Here is a 17,772-nt window from a genome sequence, read left to right as displayed (position 1 = left end):
TTATAAAATGATGCTTGACTTATATTAGCAATTAAATGAGAAAGATTATCCAGTCTATTTAGATGTAAAGCAATACTCAAGTTTTGTTTATGCAGTTGGCTTGGTTAAAAATAGGGATTTTGATTTACTGTGGAAGTACTTTGAATTTTTTTTTAAATGATGACAAAATTAAAACCACCAAGAAGAGAGAAAACTGGAATGACATTTTAAATGCCCTTTGAAAAGAATATACATCCATTGGTTTCTGTCAACTATAAATTTCAGTTTGTGAAATTGCTAAATTCTAGCCTAGGGCAACTAGGAAGCTCTCTTCTAAAGTGAATTATGGTACACTGTGTGGGGGGAATAAGAAGAGAGAAGTGAAATTTTATTTCAGGCTCTGTACATCTTCTGGATAGGACTTCCACAGTTTATGTGTGGTTCAAAATTACGTTGGTATTGAAAGAACATTCTCTCTGCATAGATGCAAATGGCTGGTAACTTATAGAAGTCAGATCCAGAGTCCACTGAATAAATATGGCAAACATTAACTCTTGACTTGAACTGGATGTAGTAAGGAGTCACAAACCTTTCCCTTCACCAGTACTCGTATGTAAGTTGGCTGCACATCAACATCAAGTAAAGAAGTGTCCAAATATCTTCAAAATGAAATATAAAAAAATTAATCAATCTACAGTAGACCATATAACTCTTTCAAAATTTCATAGTTTATAAAGAACAAGCTTAAATTTCAGTCATTAAATTTTTCAAAATACTATTAGGATTTAAAGTTTTGGGAAAAAACATCCCATGATCTTCCTGTGAATGTCACTTAAAATAATGTCTAAATTCAGTCAAGCCTATGACATCAGCTATTGTATAACAACAAGAATTAAAAATCTTTGAGGAAAACAAAAAGTTCTTTCATCTGTTAGTTCAGTGCTTTACACTAATATGAAAATTAACCTACATACTATTTAAAATTGTGAAAATATTTTGCTATTTTTCCTTCTGAAGGTTTTACTACTGAAATTATAACAAAAATTCTCTTTTTTGTACAGAATTTGCTGGAAAACAATGAACAGATATACTTTCCCTTCCCAGAAAAGACAGAAATTTTAAATCTTTCAAACAAAATTTGTGACCTGTAAAAGCTCCACTTTTACCTCTGCTCTTCACTATGTGACACTTGATGGGACTCATGGGAATGCACAAGTATGTATTTCCCATTCCCCTGCTTTTACAATATTATTTTACAGGTGACTTTTTCAAATGTTTTAGTCTGCATTTCTTACAAGTGAGCACAGACTGTTAAAATATGGACTACCTAGGGTCCCAAAGTGTTCAAGAAATGAGTGTACGTGGCACTTAATGCTGTGGTGTAGTTGACAAGGTCATGATGGGTCAAAGGCTGGACTTAATGATCTTGAAGGTCTTCTCCAATCTAAATGATCCTAAATGATTTATTGCACCTGAATAGATTTTCTGAGGTTCCAGAAAGAGATCTGTATCTTATAAATCAGAAACAGTGAGCAAATCTCTTTTGAGGGAAATGAATGACTTTCAAGAGAAGCACACCTGGCTTATAATAATAAGCACAGAATATAAACAGAATTTATATAATAATATTTCTGTGCTATAAAACTAGTTCAAGTTTTATGTAACAAGTTTCTATTACAGATAGATAAACTTGTGGCTTTCCAGACCCTTCCTGAAAAATGAAAAAGGTCATTGTAAGGCTTAGCACTATATGTACTATCTCCTTGTAATATTTTGCCTGGTTAAACCAAATTTCTTCTGAGCAATGCTCTGGTATGTTTCAAGAATAGGCAAAAGGCATGGACTCTTTCCACTAATGAAGGAAAATAAGACGAGGCTACTCTACTCTGTCTCAGGGAGAAGAAGAATTTAACTATAAGCACATGAACTTCATGTACTGAAGCATTTCTAGGGTCAAAGCATGAGCAAAAAATTCTACTCCCTACAGCCCCTATCTGCAAAGGAAGAATATAAAAGATTTTACATATATATAAAAGAACAGGTGTGAAAGACACCTGCCTGTGGACTAAAGAAAACATCAGTTCCCAAAAGGACTATTAGACACAGTCTCCATTCAGGATTAACAGAGTAGTCTGAAGGGCCTTTGGCTTCTTCAGTTTCACTTCTTTGGCACAGGTTTTAAGATTTCTTCCATTATCCATTATATTACTTGTTTTCTTCTTGAAAAGTCCCCGTTTGAGAGAGTAGAATAATTGAAACACTGTATTACATTTTATGAGTGGCAAAAACTATGGGGAAAAAAGACCTGACCTGTAAACAGCGAGATCCAAGATAATCTGGTTGTTTTCTTCATCATCTTTCAAAGAGAAATGAAGCCTAATAACAATGACAAGAAACATCTCCAGGATAAATACTACTGGAGTGAACAAGCAAACATTACAGCATAGTTCAAATGTTAGCAATTTTAGATGAAGGCAAACACCATTTAGACAATTATGTCATGCCATTATTTAGAAACAGTTGCAATTTGCCCCATGAACAGAAAAAAAAACACTGGCATTTGAGCCAAGGTCATTCTTACATTTATTTTCTATCCTCCCTACTCAAATCACAAGAAAAAGAAAAAAAATCCTCTGCTGAAGGTCAGTTAAAATTAAGCTCATTCTGACAATGCAGAACGAGAGACATCTGCTGGTGAAACCTGTCTGCTCTATTACATCTTCATAGAAAAAAAAAAGTTCCAAAATGCATGAAAAACACAGAACTTTGTAATTCTAATCTTATGGTATGTTTAAAAAAATGCACTTTTGTTCATAGTAAATAATTTTCCCCAAGTATAAATATCTATGCATTTCCAAAGTAGAACATGATTTGTAAAATACCCTTGATTCTATAAGCTTTATATTTGTTGAAAATGAGACTGTAGATTGTATTAGCAGAGTGTTTGTGATGTGTTGTTGTGTTCTTAAAATAGAGAATGAATGTTAACAGTTATAAATTGATGCCATCTATTTCTACAATGGTAAGATCTAGTCTAGACTTACAAGTTCTGCTCACATACTCAAACATTTCCCATGTATGAAAGCAGAGAAAAAAATCCAGAATGAAATTACCTACAAATAAGAAGTTTTTGATAAATTAGTTATTAGTATAAAATGAAAGTATTTTGTTTAATATAATTTACCTGGGCTATTTCAGTGACATTAAAATATTTAGATAAATTTGGTTCAGGTAGTGGAAAGATGCTCAAATGTTAGCAGATTAGATTATAAATTTTTTCAGCAATAAGAGTATTTTCCAGTTACACTTTTCAATCTTTGCTCTCCTATATTCTGTATATTCTGATACAGACAATTTGCAAGAAGGTTTAAAGAGGCTGTAGTTTGCAAGTATTTTTTAATGGAAAAGTGCAAAGAATACAAAACAGCTTTACTTCCGGATCAGGCTTTTTGTCTTCCTGCATCACTGCTTTTGAGAACCCACTAAAACATGAAGGGTGAACAAGAGGACAGAATTATAAAATTTTCTAGGAAGAATCTTAATTAGAACTGGAGAAATAGTCTGTCCTCAGCAGCAAGCAGCCATTCCTCTTGCTAACTTTCCAAAAGAACATCAGAGAAGCTTGGACATTTTTATGGATAGGAGACTTCCATGTTGAAGCAAAAACTTTGGAGAACACCATCTGCTTACTTGTATCTCTCTCTTTATGTCTCTCCAATACACTGCCAGATTGCACTGAACAGCTGTGACATTCTTGTTGAAGCCAAGACAAAAAATGCTCATTGGTCTGGCTTTATGTGGGCACATCCACAGACTAAATTCAGAAAACTTGGGTGACACAAACAGCGATGCTACTAACAGTGAACTCTGTTTCTTCTAAAAAAGATAGCTAGAGATTTAGTCTAAATGTCTCTGTGTTTTAGAGGCATTGTCAACTTCTATTAACACAAGATTTTAGGCTTGTCTTTTTTGGAATAGAAAATGATACCTTTTTTTTTTTCAGTCAACACATTTTTACTGAAAAAAGTACATCAATACAATGGAAAGTATCTCCTGGTACATTACACTAAACGAAACATTACACTAAACTCTTCCACTACTTTTAATTCTCTCTATTCTACTGAAAATTGTGCATACATGTAATTCCTTGAATTTGCAAGCATTTCTAAATTTCCAAGATTTAGAAAGCAGTCTTCGTGCTAATGATAAGCATGTTCATAGATTTGGTTTGGCAGCTAAATCGGTTATAAATGGAAAAACTTCTTCAGAGGACAGCAGAAAGTGGCCACTTTCCCATTGCAGTCTCCTGCAGGAAGCCCTATGGGGAGCTGTTTATGAGGAAATAATGTTTGCACTTAGTCTCCTGCTTTCCCTTAGAAAATGAAGGTTTGGTTCAAGTAAAATCAATGGCTGATATCCCTGGAAACTCATTCCAAAACACCCAAAAACTCAAGTGCCATGGTCAATGGTAAAACACAAGACACTGCCCTGTATCCCCTTCCTCTGTCGCTGGAGACCACTCAGGGTCACAGGGCCTCTTGCCACAGAAACTGATTATCCTTCCCAATTCTGACAGTTTTATACCCATCACCAGAGGACAGAATGATTTTGTCCAGAAATATTACTGGGATGTATTTTTCCACAATTAAAGTGGCTTCTCATACACATTTATCTTCAACAGTTAAACTTTACACTATTAGCAAGATGCTCCAAGAAAAAGCCTTACTATAGAAGGGAAAAAACTAAAATATCTTATACCTTTTACAGAAATACAAGTTCTTCAGTCTTTAAAGACAAAGATGTTAAATTAAACAATCTTGAACACTTAATAAAAATTGATTCTTTTTCCAGCACCAGACTATAAATTTAGAATACAGTTTTCCCACAAGGAATATAATACTGCAACAAGAATTTCTCAGGCCTCTTATTTTTGGATTGTCACATATATTGAAATAGTTGCTCAAATCAACTACAGAGAGATTAGACTATTTAACCTCTTAACCATACATACTTAGGCACATTCACATTCAGAACTTTTCCTTCTGCAGTGACCAGTGTCCAAGAAATCTTCTCTCTCTGTTTTGATTCCCTTAACAAAACAGAAAGAAAAATTGTTTATGGTTAATCATTAAGAAGTTACATTATTATTTTTAATAGCAAAAATAAAGAAGAGGATGGCAAAAGGTAAGAATTATTTGGTATTTGATGTTAAGGCTACAATTTAGTTCAGGAATAAAACAGATTGCATCACAGGTCCAACTGCACATTAAGAACATCATCTAAAGATGAGCAAATAATTTATAAAGCCACATACTACATGGACAGTAACTTCTTCTGCATGTCACCATGCCCATTATCAAACAGAAATATATCAAATTATCTGGTATACCACAAGAAAACCAGGGATGCCTTAAATGTAAGAAATGGGACATTTTTCTAGTTAGGAATGGTGAAACTCATCACGAGGTGTTGCCACTGATAATTAGCTTGATGTATGGGCAAAAAATTCTAAAGAATTTTTATTTGTGCTCACTTGATTACTCCCACTGAACAAGTGCTTGGCCTACCTCCAAACAGCATCTGTCTCCCAGTCACTATTTTGCTCTACCAAAAAGAATTTTAATGGTCAAAAGATTACAAGCAGCATCAAATAGGATACAGTAGGACCAAAGGGCAGACATATAATTTGTTGGTGCATATATTATATTTTTTGTTGTGTTCTTTGTTCAAAAAATGCAATAGATATCCTTGATGTATTGGCGATGTACTTCTATATTACTTCACTACTCGCTATCCATTTCCAGCTATTAGCAACTAGACTATATCTGACTTCCATTTAGTACAACAAATCAACTACATAAGTTTATCTGCCCAAACAAAGTAGATCACAGCAAGATCATTAAGACTTTTAATACTGGTATTTTCCTATGTAAATATCTAGTACATGAGTAAAGGTAGGAAGAGCACGGAATCTTAGTAACATGAGAAAGAAAAGTCAGCTTGCACCTAAGTAAAAATATGGAGTTTTCTTTAAAAATACAGCACTGTAATTGTCATGTTGCATTAATCCACTCTTCAGCTGGTCGATATAGTGGGTATGGCCACTTCAGCCAGCATATTAAAAGGGAGAATATTTCTCAAAAAAACCCCAACAAAAATGTATTGCTTCTTTTTTGTTCCTGAACTTATTTCTTACTATAAGTTCAAGATTAAGAGAATGTTAGAGGTAAATTACTAATGATAGACATATAATATTATAGATTTAGAACACCCTGGGGGAAGAAATCCATAAAAATAAATTTGGTCTATATATACAATGAATTTGAAAAAGAAATAAAAATACTTAAGTAGACATAATGGAATGACTACATCAAACCAATTTCTGTTTAAGAAAGACAATTATCCAAGTGTTAAACACTATTCTGTAATATAAATCAGCTTTCATGTGGGATTTGTGGGCTGCCAGTCTCCACACCTGAATGCCTAGACTTGACACTTAAATGCAAAGTGAAGAACCACCACTCTGCTCTAAAGATGTTCTCAGAAACACCTCACCAATTATATTCTACCACCTGTTAGCTTTTAATAATCTGTTCCCAGATGAAATTGTCTATTCATGTGAACCATGTTAAGGAGATGCTGTGAAACTTTCTCAACACCAAATGAAAATGAGCCATGAAAGGATTTTTAAACCCTTTAAATGCCTTGGAAATTTAGAAAAGTCCAGAAATCAATTATTCTATCTTTATTATAACACTATTTGGATTGTCCTTGAATCTTCAAAGGGAAGCATTTGGAACACATTTGCTTTTGACTAAAGCAAGGCATTTCCAAACATAGCAAAACTTGAACTGGCTAGAATCTGAGTTGCACAGTAGTTCTTCCAGGAAAGTGCTAGAACTTGAATTAATAATAGCAACAAGTTATGCACATTTCCAGATTTCCTGGAGACTTCCCTAGGACCGGCTTTTTCAATACTTAGCCTTGACAAAAATTGTAAAAAGCAAGTCCTTAAAAAGACCAGCTAAAAAAAATCTCTGGCACAAATTGTGTTATATAAGCAAAAGAGAGGAAGAAAAACAAAAGAAAAAGACATTATAAACAAAAAGACATTGTTTACAATGTCTGTGGAACTGATAAGCCAGCAGCAATAAAATACTGGGGCTTTTTTGGTAGTATCTGAATATATTTTGCATGTTCAGCAAAATCAGTAACAAATTTATAAAGCTTTAAAGGCTCTTCAGTGACCAAACTTCTTCAGATTCACCATGTCAAATAGCACAGATAAAAGAAATAACCTTATTACTCTTGACTAATACCTTTGATCAAGTAAGAGAAAAAATTTCTCAGTTACATGGAAAAAGTGCCTGAAATTCCACTTGTGCAAGACACTTGTAGCATGGCCTCCTGTATGGCATTTACATAATGCAATCTGCACTGTGGATAAATGTTTTTAGCAGAATGTTAAATGCTGAACTACACAAAACAGCTGCAAAAAAAGTGAAATTTCTAAACTCCATAAAATGAAGTTGAAAAAACAAACTGTATTTTAAAACTTTGAGGAAAAATAAAATAAGGAGTACCTAAATTAAGTTTGGAAAACGAAAGAAAACAAAATGAATAATCTGAATAATATTTAGTTTGGACTGAATAAGCCTATTTTAACAAGCAACAGGGATTTAAGCTGTCAGTTCTCAGTAATAATTAATGTCACGCAATCACTTGTCTTGTTCTCTGTACCTTTGAAAATTTCTCCTTCTTCATCAAAGATACTAAAACAAAAAAGTACCTTATATTGTCTTTAGCTCTCCGTTTTTCTTCAATATATCTGTGAGTTTCTAATCTAGATTCTGGAGTGTATGGTGTAGGCTCCTCCCAAAATTTTCTGTCTTCATCATCATTTTCAACTGCTCTGTATCTTTCCTGCTCTCCATCTCCTTCTGCATGATTGGGTTTTCCCTGTAAGGAGTCTGGGCTGTACAAGATCACAGAAATATTATCCCAATGAAATGAAGGAAAAGTAACTAGCTAATACATTACTGCAATAATATTTTTTCTACCCAATAATAACTGTACAATTCCTACGAAGAATGGTATCATATATTTGGAGAACATTCTCTGCTCTGCTTCTTTTGTCAATCTACAAAGCGTATTTTGACATAATGTTTTTCATTTATCTGACTATGGAGTGATAGTATGTCTATACCTAAACTCCTGAAAACCCTGAGAGATAGTTCAACAGATTTAATTTCAGAAAAAGAATTTTCAGATACCCTCACAACTTTCAGGTGAGAGACAACCTTCAGTCCATGTGCTGTTTAAGAATTCCCAATATCAGGCAGCAACAGATTAGAAATTTTTAAGGTAGAAATGAGCATCTCCTCAAATTCAATCTTAACACCCGAATAATTTTTCCTCCCTAGCTCTAAGCTTCTGTAGATCTCTATCAATAGAGAGAGAAAACTGAATTTATGATACAGGTGTGATCTATGAGGACAAAGTTCTGCAGGCAGCTTCATGAGACAGTTTCTATTGGATTAAAAACAAGATGGGTGGCAAGTGCAGTAGAAGATGAACCCCAGACAAAAATCCCGCTGGCTAGGATAGATAGTAGCAGAGACATGAAGTGGAAGAAGCAGGAAAATCAGCAAAAGGCCTGAAATACTCCATTTTGATCTTCAGATGTTTTAATGCTAAGGCAAAAGAAATTATAGTTGAACAGCTGCTTTCTCTGGAATGCCGGCTTTACCTTATATAACAATTTCCAGCTGTTCTCCTGAAAGGAACTATTAATTACACTATTTTGGCACCCAGACAACTTAGCTTGGAGTTTTGGGAGAAAAAATTCTATTGAACTATCTGCAGGTCAATAATAAATTATGTTTTTAACTAATTATATTTTTCATCAGAGATAACATGCATGAGGAGAAATAACTGCTAGATTGAATTAACAACAAAGATGAACAAAAATATATAAGTGGAATTATATGAAGTTTTTAATGAAAAAAGACAAACTTGTGAATAAAAAAAGGAAAATAATAACTTTTACACACAAAGTGTTGTTGTTGTTGCAGTTACCTGTCAAATCCAAGCTTAGAGTCCATTTGTTTCTGTTTCTCATCCTTTCTTTCTTGCATCCTTCTTTGAGCCTCTTCCTTTTCTCTGGCCCTTCTGAGAAGGTAAGTTCGTTCCTGTTCTCTGATTTTCCTTTTCACCTCTGGATAGTTTTGAAGTGCTTTAATCCTCTCCGAACGTTCTATTTCTTTACTATCCAAATACTTCCCAAAGGGGAAAAAGTATCAATATAAATATATGAGATATTATAAACATATCCAAATCAATAAATCCATTAGACTGTAGTTTAATTTTGATAAAGTTCTCTTATAATTAGAAAGGCATCTTTCACATATTAATAGCACTATGTAAGTTATGCTTTATTACAAAGAATTAACAGTAACGTGCTGTTCAGATCTGAAAATGGTTTTGTGTGTCTAAGATCTGCTTTTAGCATTTTCCAGGAATTTTAATTAGTTTTATTAGACTATACAGTAGAGAGAGTCCCTTCAGACATTTCTGGTCTTTGTCTGACTTTGATTCAGCCCAAAATTATTTCTTTTGATGTGTAAGTTTATTGCCAACTGAGTAAGTTAAATCTACTCTTAATAAGTTAAGCAGTGCCTGTGTTTCTCTGAGGAAAATTGTGAGAACATATTTCAGGCCTGAGACTGTTTCATTGACAGGAAATAGTTACATCAGTTCAGTCACAGTACAAAACCACAATCTCTAAGTATCTATTTACAGCCAATGCAGTGTAGTGCAATTTTATACCAACTTGTATTTTTTTACTGTCTTGCACTACAGGTTTAGTACATATTGTTGGAATGGTACCAGCAACCCACTAACTTTCTGCAATCATGTTAATAATTTAAAAATACATTGTATATAACAACCACAAGAAAAAAAGTGAATTGTACAATACATTTATTTGGAAAAAAAACCAAAACAAAACAAAAAAACCCTTTGTTTAAGAATCTCCAATGAAGATGACAGGAAAGTTAATGAATAATTGCGGTTCCATCAGAATAGAACCAATTATTATCGCATTATTTATTGAAGTCATTTATTCTTTGGAATATAATTTAATTTCCTGTGAACATTAAGAAAAAGTCTATTAGCTTTCCAAGTACAGGTGTTTATCTTGTTTAGGAAAAGTATTTTAAATCAACAGTACTCATGCTTTATTTGGATTTAAATTTAAGTTTTAAAATCTTACTTTTAATTGATGAAGAGTTGCCACTACAAACTGTCTATAACCTTCAAATTCAGTACATGGGTTACCCATTAGAAACAATTCCTTCAGATGAATATTGCATTTTAGGGATTCAATACTGGAGAGTTCACCAATGAAATTTGCTGTCAGGTCAAGTTTCTTCAAGTCTTCACAGCCTGTTTGAAAGAAACCTTAATTCAATTTGTCCATAACATAAATGTACATGATATACATAGACACATGTACACACTTGGATATAAAACTGTCTCCATTTGTGTTCTGTAAACTGATTTCATTCTATCTGAACACAACTTTTCCAAGACTTTCTGAGTGAAAGAGCGAGTCACAGCTAAAGTTTATGAGCTTACAATATTTACAGGAATAAAACAAACTCAATAAAATACAAAATACCATAACATTACTGGTTTTATCAATATCAAAACTTTGAGGACATTTACAGATGAACTATTAAATATTTAATTTTCACATAAGCTGGATTTGATTTTTACAGTCTGTTTGCCTTGATATTTCTTCTCAGCTAAGTCTCAATCGTATGGCTAAAATCCAATCCAATTGCTTAAGGACAGCAGGATCAATTATGAGTTTCAGTTCTGAGTATAGTTAATCTCTGGTAATATTATTCAAGTACAAAGATAAGATTTCCCAAAAACTCACTGCAAGTTACATTCTTCACTTTGTGGACTCAGCTGTCATTGTAAATACTTTATCTTTGGTTAAATTGCAAATACCAGTGAGAAAGTGTTTGTACTAAAACAATTCATTACAAACAGAAGCTCTAAATTAGGTAACAAAATGCTCTGGAAAATCTGATTTTTTTAATTTATCACCCTCTCTTTTTATTATAATGTGTGCATGAACCATAACCTTGACTCTAAGAGTAAAAAGTTTAGCTGAGAGGAAGCTCAGCTTTCATTCACATCACTGTAATCACTTTCCTTTCCTTATCTATTTGCTAAGTTTTATGAACAGTTGAGCTGTTAAGAAAGTAAACAACGTAGCACAATTTATTAGGGAATTTAAATAACCCAAATTTATGCAAGGTCCAACCCCAAAGGTTGTAATTCCTAAGTAAATGACAAATCACAGTAATAAATAATGCAGCCTGATAGATGAATTTAAAATTTAGTGGCATGAAAACAAACACAACTTTCTCAATGAATTCCCAAATATGTAATAACTACCTACTTCAACTTTTTCAAATTTGTGTTTAGACCATTTGCTTGCTTTTTATTTAAGCCATCCTCTTGAAACAGCTTTCAGACTTAAAAATACAAAATAAACCAACCACCCAATTAAACAAACAAAAGAAAAACAAAACAAAGCCAAATCAAAACACACACACACACACACACAAATAACCAGCCAACCAACCAACCAGTTTATTTGGGTTTTTTTTTTAATTTTTCCTTTTTCAAGGTGGGTATGTTAAAGATACAGTAGCTGGCCTAATCAGAACTGACAAACAGAAAACAATCAAGTCATAAATCATTCAAGTAAGATGGAATGCATTTATGGGTCGCTCCAAGTCTTAGATTTTAATCTTGGAAAATGCTGTATTTTGCACATGAAATGTGCAAAAGTGACAGGATAAAGGATTAAGCACAGATAAAACAGACAGGATTTCAAGCAATGAAAGAGAAAAAAATCCTCTAAAAACCTCTTTTAAAGAAACCCAGACCATCAATGCAACCTGCGCTGAGCACAGAGCCTTCTTGTGTGTGACATTTGATTCCTGAAGATGAAATGTGACCCAGAGACATTTAGGAAAGTTCAATGAGAAAAAAATCAGCAGTAGGAAGTACTTGCTAGAAAGAAACATTTATTGAAACCCTGCACCCAAGGATCCTCTAAGTATCCACAAAAACCGTTACGGGTGGGCACGCTTATTGGCTTCCACCATTTCACAACTTAAGTGTTCTAATATGAAAAGGCAAAATGGATTTTACAAAATCTGACCTTCCAGATTTTCAATTCTTTCAATGTTGTTCAAAGCCACATTTAAATATTCCAGCTTCTTTAGTTTGCCCACATTTTCTGTAACAAAATATAGATGGATTATTTCAGTTTTCAGCACTGGAAAGAACATTATGGTTTCACGTGCTTACTTTACTTGAAAACAACAATGAAGCAGAAAAGTAGGAAGGACAAATCAGAGTATGTACCATATTAATGGACATTAAAATTTTAATGTTAATAAAAAGACGAAACAAAAAACTTTTCTGAAAATGAAAAATAAAAAAAGCAAAAAGAAATAAGGAAAGTTACAAACACATTTTTATCACAAACCCATAAAACACGTATCTAATTCAAGAGGAATGGCTGGAAAAACATAGTGAAACATTCCATCTTGGGAAACATGACACATCTACAAATTCAGTGACACAAATCCTACCACAGTTTACTAAGAACTTGGAGAGGTATTTTCTACAAAATTCACAAACAAATGATGACATCAATTTCTCAGCAAGAACTTGTGCAGCTTAGTTTGGATGTTTTGTTTTTGCTGCAGTATTTCTGTAAGAGCAGTGCCTGTGCACATGATGATGTGAGAGCCAGTGGTACCACTCGTGCACGCTGTGGATGCCTGACAAGCCCCTGCCTGCTCATGGGGAGGGCTGACCCTGAAGCTGCATCAAGGTTTGTGTTAAGACACAGCCCAACAGAGCCAATATAAACCATTTTGCTATGATCTTCAGAGCATGCTTGGAACTGCTGTGTCCTCTGCAAGGACATGCTGCAATCCACTGGAAGAATAATTTCTGCACTTCAATACTTTGGAACACAGCCCCTGTTGACAGGGGACATTTGGTCCCCTGTTTTTGGTCACCACCATAGTGTCAGGAGGGGTTGGTGGTGCTTGTTTTGGTTGTTTTTTTGTTTTGGGGTTGGTTTTTTTCATTTGTTATTAAGGTATTACCTCGGAAAGCTGTCACATTATACAATAATATATGAATCACCAAGTTGCATACCTTTTCAACTCCTACAGTTAGATTATGGTAACATAAAAATTGCTTGTCTCAAAAATGAAATTGCTGAAAAAATTTTGTCTTCAAAATGCAACAATCTGAATATGGTATCCTGTGCTAACCTGAAGGAGGCCTGAGTGTTGACAGAAAAACCACAAGATGATATCTTGTGCCTTATTAAGGACACATTAACATAGAGAAAACCAACTTATTTTAGTCCCTCTTTTGATGGGGTAAAGAAGCACACAGCAGTTTAAATAAAACTTGTTCTTTCTGGGAGAAGATTCCTCTACTTTAGGAAATGCATATTTTATCAGTAGAGACAGAGCTTCCTGATCACCTGATAGGTTTTTCCTCAAGAAAACTTACAGGATTTGCCTACAAGTTCTGAGCACAGAATTTCCTCCAAAAACCTTAGTATTTTTTTTCTTCCTCTTAAGGAACTTCGAAGAGATATACTAATATAATTTCTGAACACTTCCAAATTTTCGTTGTTCATCTAGACAACATGTGTAGAATCTAAGCTTTTCCAGCCCAAGGCTTGATGTCTCATTTTCCAACATGGAACAAAACCAGACCATATGAAATTATATCTTCTCCTGCGGTGCAGGAAGACCATTAAGCATACGAAACAGAGAGTTTAGTTCACACACACTAGACAGTATTTTATCTCAACAAAAATTATTTCACTGTTAACAAAAAGATGATTTTGTGAAAATAAAATTTTAAAAAGAGCCTGAAAAAGCTAATCCTGTGATATCAAGTCCATGGAATAGGTAAACTCTTTGTCTCTCTGTTTGCCAGAAGATGGGATATTTAAACTATATCCTGCTTTTTGAAATTTTAATCCATAAAATCACACTCATATTTTAATGACTTGTATCTCAGTAGTATCTTTTTAATTTAATATTTCCCTTGCAAATTTCTAAGCTTCTTAGAAATTTAATAAAGAAACCAAGAAAGGAACTCTTGTTAGCAGAACATTCCCTTAAGTATAACAGAATACTTTTTTTTTTCTGATTTCAGAATTATGCATGTGAATACATTTTAAAAGAAACATATAGAGAAAAGACTTACCAATTTTTGGAATTAGGTTATTCTGAAGATAGAGAATTTTTAAATCTCGACACCATTTGTCAAGATGCTCTAGCTTTTCTATTTCCTGCTGATGTAAAGAGATTTCTTCCAGTGAAAAAATTTCACAGTTGTTATGTTCTGCACGTCTTCTAACAAGATCTTCAGTGACTGAAAGAAACATTAGATGTCATATTTCCCTGTAATAATTTTCTGCCATCTGACTTATGAGCAAATTATAAAATCATTAAAATATTTTGTTCCACCATACCAAATAGCCTGGTAGGAATGACAACAAAAATAAAATCTGCCAGAAAAGATAACAAGATATCAAGTACCAATTAGCTTTGACCCACTCCGCCACAGTAAACATCTTTTGTGAAGCACAATCACGTCACCTTTGCAAAGATCCATATGAAAACTGCTGAGTCTTCCATAAGAATGTGATACAACCCTTGCAGAAATTAATCCATCAGACACTATTTTCAGCATAGCTTGGGTTGCAGATTGATTCATGTAGGCAAGTAGTGGAGTGTTTTATGCTGTTTTATTTCCAGATGCCAGATGTTCACACCACAGACAGCAGTGGGGGGGGGGGGTAGAGGGAAGCAAAGTACAGTGTGCCATCATATTCTTCCACAAGCACAGCATGCACAGAAATAAGCAGGATAAATGCTGAAAGTAGGCAGATATTTTTTATGCCACAACTAAGTCACACTTACAAACATTTATGTTAGAATGAAATGTATACCTAGTATTTCTTAGGCACTACCAGCTCATCAGAGCCAGAAAAGGAGTTTCAGTGGCTGAAAACCGCCAGAGACCTGGGTTCAGTTATCATGTTGTAATATTTAATGCCAGGCAGTCTTTCAAACAGTGAAAATGTTCTGTATAACAAAGGCAAAGAAATTCTATAAGAACCAGTGCTCACTCCTGAGCCAGAAGCTAGAAGTTTGTTTTCAGCACACTGCACCAAAAAGTGCCTGCATTTTCTTCTCCTTGACAAGCACTGGACTACAGTGAAGTATGGAGGAAAACCACAGGGTTTTATCAAGTTAGCATACGTATTTTCATTGTGTTTAATGCTGAAAAAAAAGACAAAAAAGCCTTCCAAAGAGAATCTGAAGAAAAATAAGTAAAAAGAAAAAATATATAAAGATCTGTGAAAACAAACTGTTCTTACCATGCATTAATTAAAAGTACTCTTTCACTTCTTTGTCTCAGGGAGGTTTTGTGAAATCATCCAGTTTTATTAATGGTCATGGGATGGCTGCACACATTCACAGTGACCAGCAAACTATGTACCAATACAGCCCAAACTCACATGTGTCTGTACAGCTCCTCTGCCTGCAGTCTTTGGGAAAGGGGTGAAACTGGTTGTGTTTGTATTACATTATTTAAAGATATCCAGGCTTAAATTTCCCTTCTGCTTAACAGAGTTTCACCTGACAGAATTAATTTACAAAATTAAATGTGGAGATACAGATATTGATTGAAGGGGGAACCTGTCTGCACATAAATCGTGTTGGGGAAGGTGTCTTTGTCTCTTTTAACCACATTGAGCAGCTTTATTGTATCTGAACAATCATTTTCCTTTCCACTTGTTTAAAGTAACAGAAAAAAAAGAGGAAAAAAAGTCAATAATCATGACTAAATACTTTAGTCTTCACAATAAATATGAAAAAACATTGACATTTCTAGTCAGTTACTTGGCAAAACTGCTGGAAAATTAAAAAAAAAGCCTGCTACTACTGTGTTTGGTGGCAGATTTTTCAGTGCCACTATTACCAGGTAATTTTGAGTAGAAAAACAATACTCCACAATCTGCATACATACACACTGGTAGCAATATTATGCTCTATAACCTTTATACAAAAAGAAGGCATAAAAACTATTCCTGACAGCTTAATTACAGCCCAATTTCCACTTGCTGACGAAAATTGAAATTATTTTTGCAGTAATTCTGCAAAAATGTCCACTTTCATTAACAGATAATTGGCAAAGCATAGACAATCATTCCCAATAGAAGCTACAGAGAAGCTTTAGAAACCTGATTTGAGATCCTGTTGTAGGGAACTGCCCGAATATTTGACATATTGTGTAATATCTAGTTCATTTAAGAGGAATGAGGGGAAACAAGCTTACAAGAGAAAACAAATATTAAATAAAATTTTAAATAACAGCATCTCCAGGCCATTGACAAACACACTGAACTCACTAAAAAGTTCATTAACCAGATTTTCTGACATTGTGTGCAGTAATGGGACACTGGAGTAGCAACCTGAGAGATCACAGCTATTCCCAGGTTCCCATGAACACAGGAGGGAATGAGGAATGGCATCAATCAAGTGGAGAGAACAGGTCTTGTAGTTCTAATGACAGGGCTTCCAAGAATTACGTTTTACTCAAAAAAGGAAGCAGAAATGAAGGATAGCATTAAAGAAATTGAAAGAATAAGCAGATTGATAGCTGCAGGTGTATCAGGAGATGGTGGGGGAAGCTGCATTTCAGAAAAGTGAAGTATGCAACCATTACTTTAAGATTCAAATTCATGTTGTGCTGTTCAGGAGATAAAGTCACTCTCCTTCAGGCAGTGCCTGCTCAAAGAAGGCATCTGCCAGCTTCCTGCAGGAAGGAGTTCCTGTCGAAAGCACTGTTTTAGCCTAGCACAGGACTGAAGTCCAGTGAAAATATACAATCAAAACAGATTACAAGACAAATCAGAGAGGAAGGGAGCTCCTTTTTCATGAGTAAAAGGTGTGAGCACTCAGTCTTTTGGGTCATACTTCTGTATCTGGAAAAGATGATCATTTCATAAGTAACAGTATAGAGTATTTTACCTCATTTGGGGTTTTTCCACATCTGACAGACCTGGGCTCAGACATAAGCCATCCTATCCAGCATCCCCCCTTGGAGGGGCTGCCCCACACAAGGAGGGGTCCCCCCCGACCTGGGCCATCCCAGTCCCCGCTGCTGGCCCTCCCAAGGGCTGTTTTGAGAGGAAAGGAACGCCTGTGCTTCACATGGCGACATAAAATGGGGAGTTATTGCCAAGGAAGAGAAAAATCCAACAGTCATCCAAGGGAGGCAGGAGGGCAGGGGACTGCCAGGGGGCTGTGGGGATGACAGGCAAGGGAGACAACTGCAGCAAGAGGGAACGTGAATCAGAGAATTGTTTAGACTGGAAAACACCTACAAGATCATTTAGAACAACCCAGCACTGCCAAATCCACCACAAAACCATGTCCCTAAATGTCACATCTGCATGAGTTTTAAATAACGCCAGGTGTATTGACTCCACCAGCTTCCTGCTCACCCTGTTCCACTGCTTGACAACCCCTTCCATGAACAAATTTTCCCCAACATCTAAGCTAAACTTCTTCTGGCACAACTTGAGGCCATCTCCTCTCCTCCTGTCACATGGGAGAAGAGGGCGACCGCCCTCTGGCTACAGCCTCCTTT

The 17,772-nt window shown here is 34.9% G+C and overlaps 1 protein-coding gene across 1 annotated transcript in view; it reads right to left on the bottom strand.

Moving 5' to 3' along the window:
- Window positions 1-17,772, bottom strand: part of DNAAF11 (dynein axonemal assembly factor 11) — a 33,856-nt gene that overhangs the window by 15,861 nt on the left and 223 nt on the right. Inside the window, exons 2-9 of the mRNA XM_014253141.2 lie at window positions 14,314-14,481; window positions 12,227-12,304; window positions 10,253-10,425; window positions 9,058-9,257; window positions 7,769-7,954; window positions 4,991-5,068; window positions 2,290-2,355; window positions 569-638 (exon numbers count right to left, since the gene is read on the bottom strand). Of these exons, the coding sequence (XP_014108616.2) occupies window positions 569-638; window positions 2,290-2,355; window positions 4,991-5,068; window positions 7,769-7,954; window positions 9,058-9,257; window positions 10,253-10,425; window positions 12,227-12,304; window positions 14,314-14,481 (1,019 nt within the window). The remainder of the gene's footprint in view (window positions 1-568; window positions 639-2,289; window positions 2,356-4,990; window positions 5,069-7,768; window positions 7,955-9,057; window positions 9,258-10,252; window positions 10,426-12,226; window positions 12,305-14,313; window positions 14,482-17,772) is intronic.

This window comes from Pseudopodoces humilis, chromosome 1 (genome assembly GCF_049639895.1).
Source record: "Pseudopodoces humilis isolate 2021_Gansu_Grassland_sample_001 chromosome 1, ASM4963989v1, whole genome shotgun sequence".
In the NCBI taxonomy this organism is placed as follows: Eukaryota; Metazoa; Chordata; class Aves; order Passeriformes; family Paridae; genus Pseudopodoces; species Pseudopodoces humilis.
This window is presented reverse-complemented; position numbering and strand designations above follow the sequence as displayed.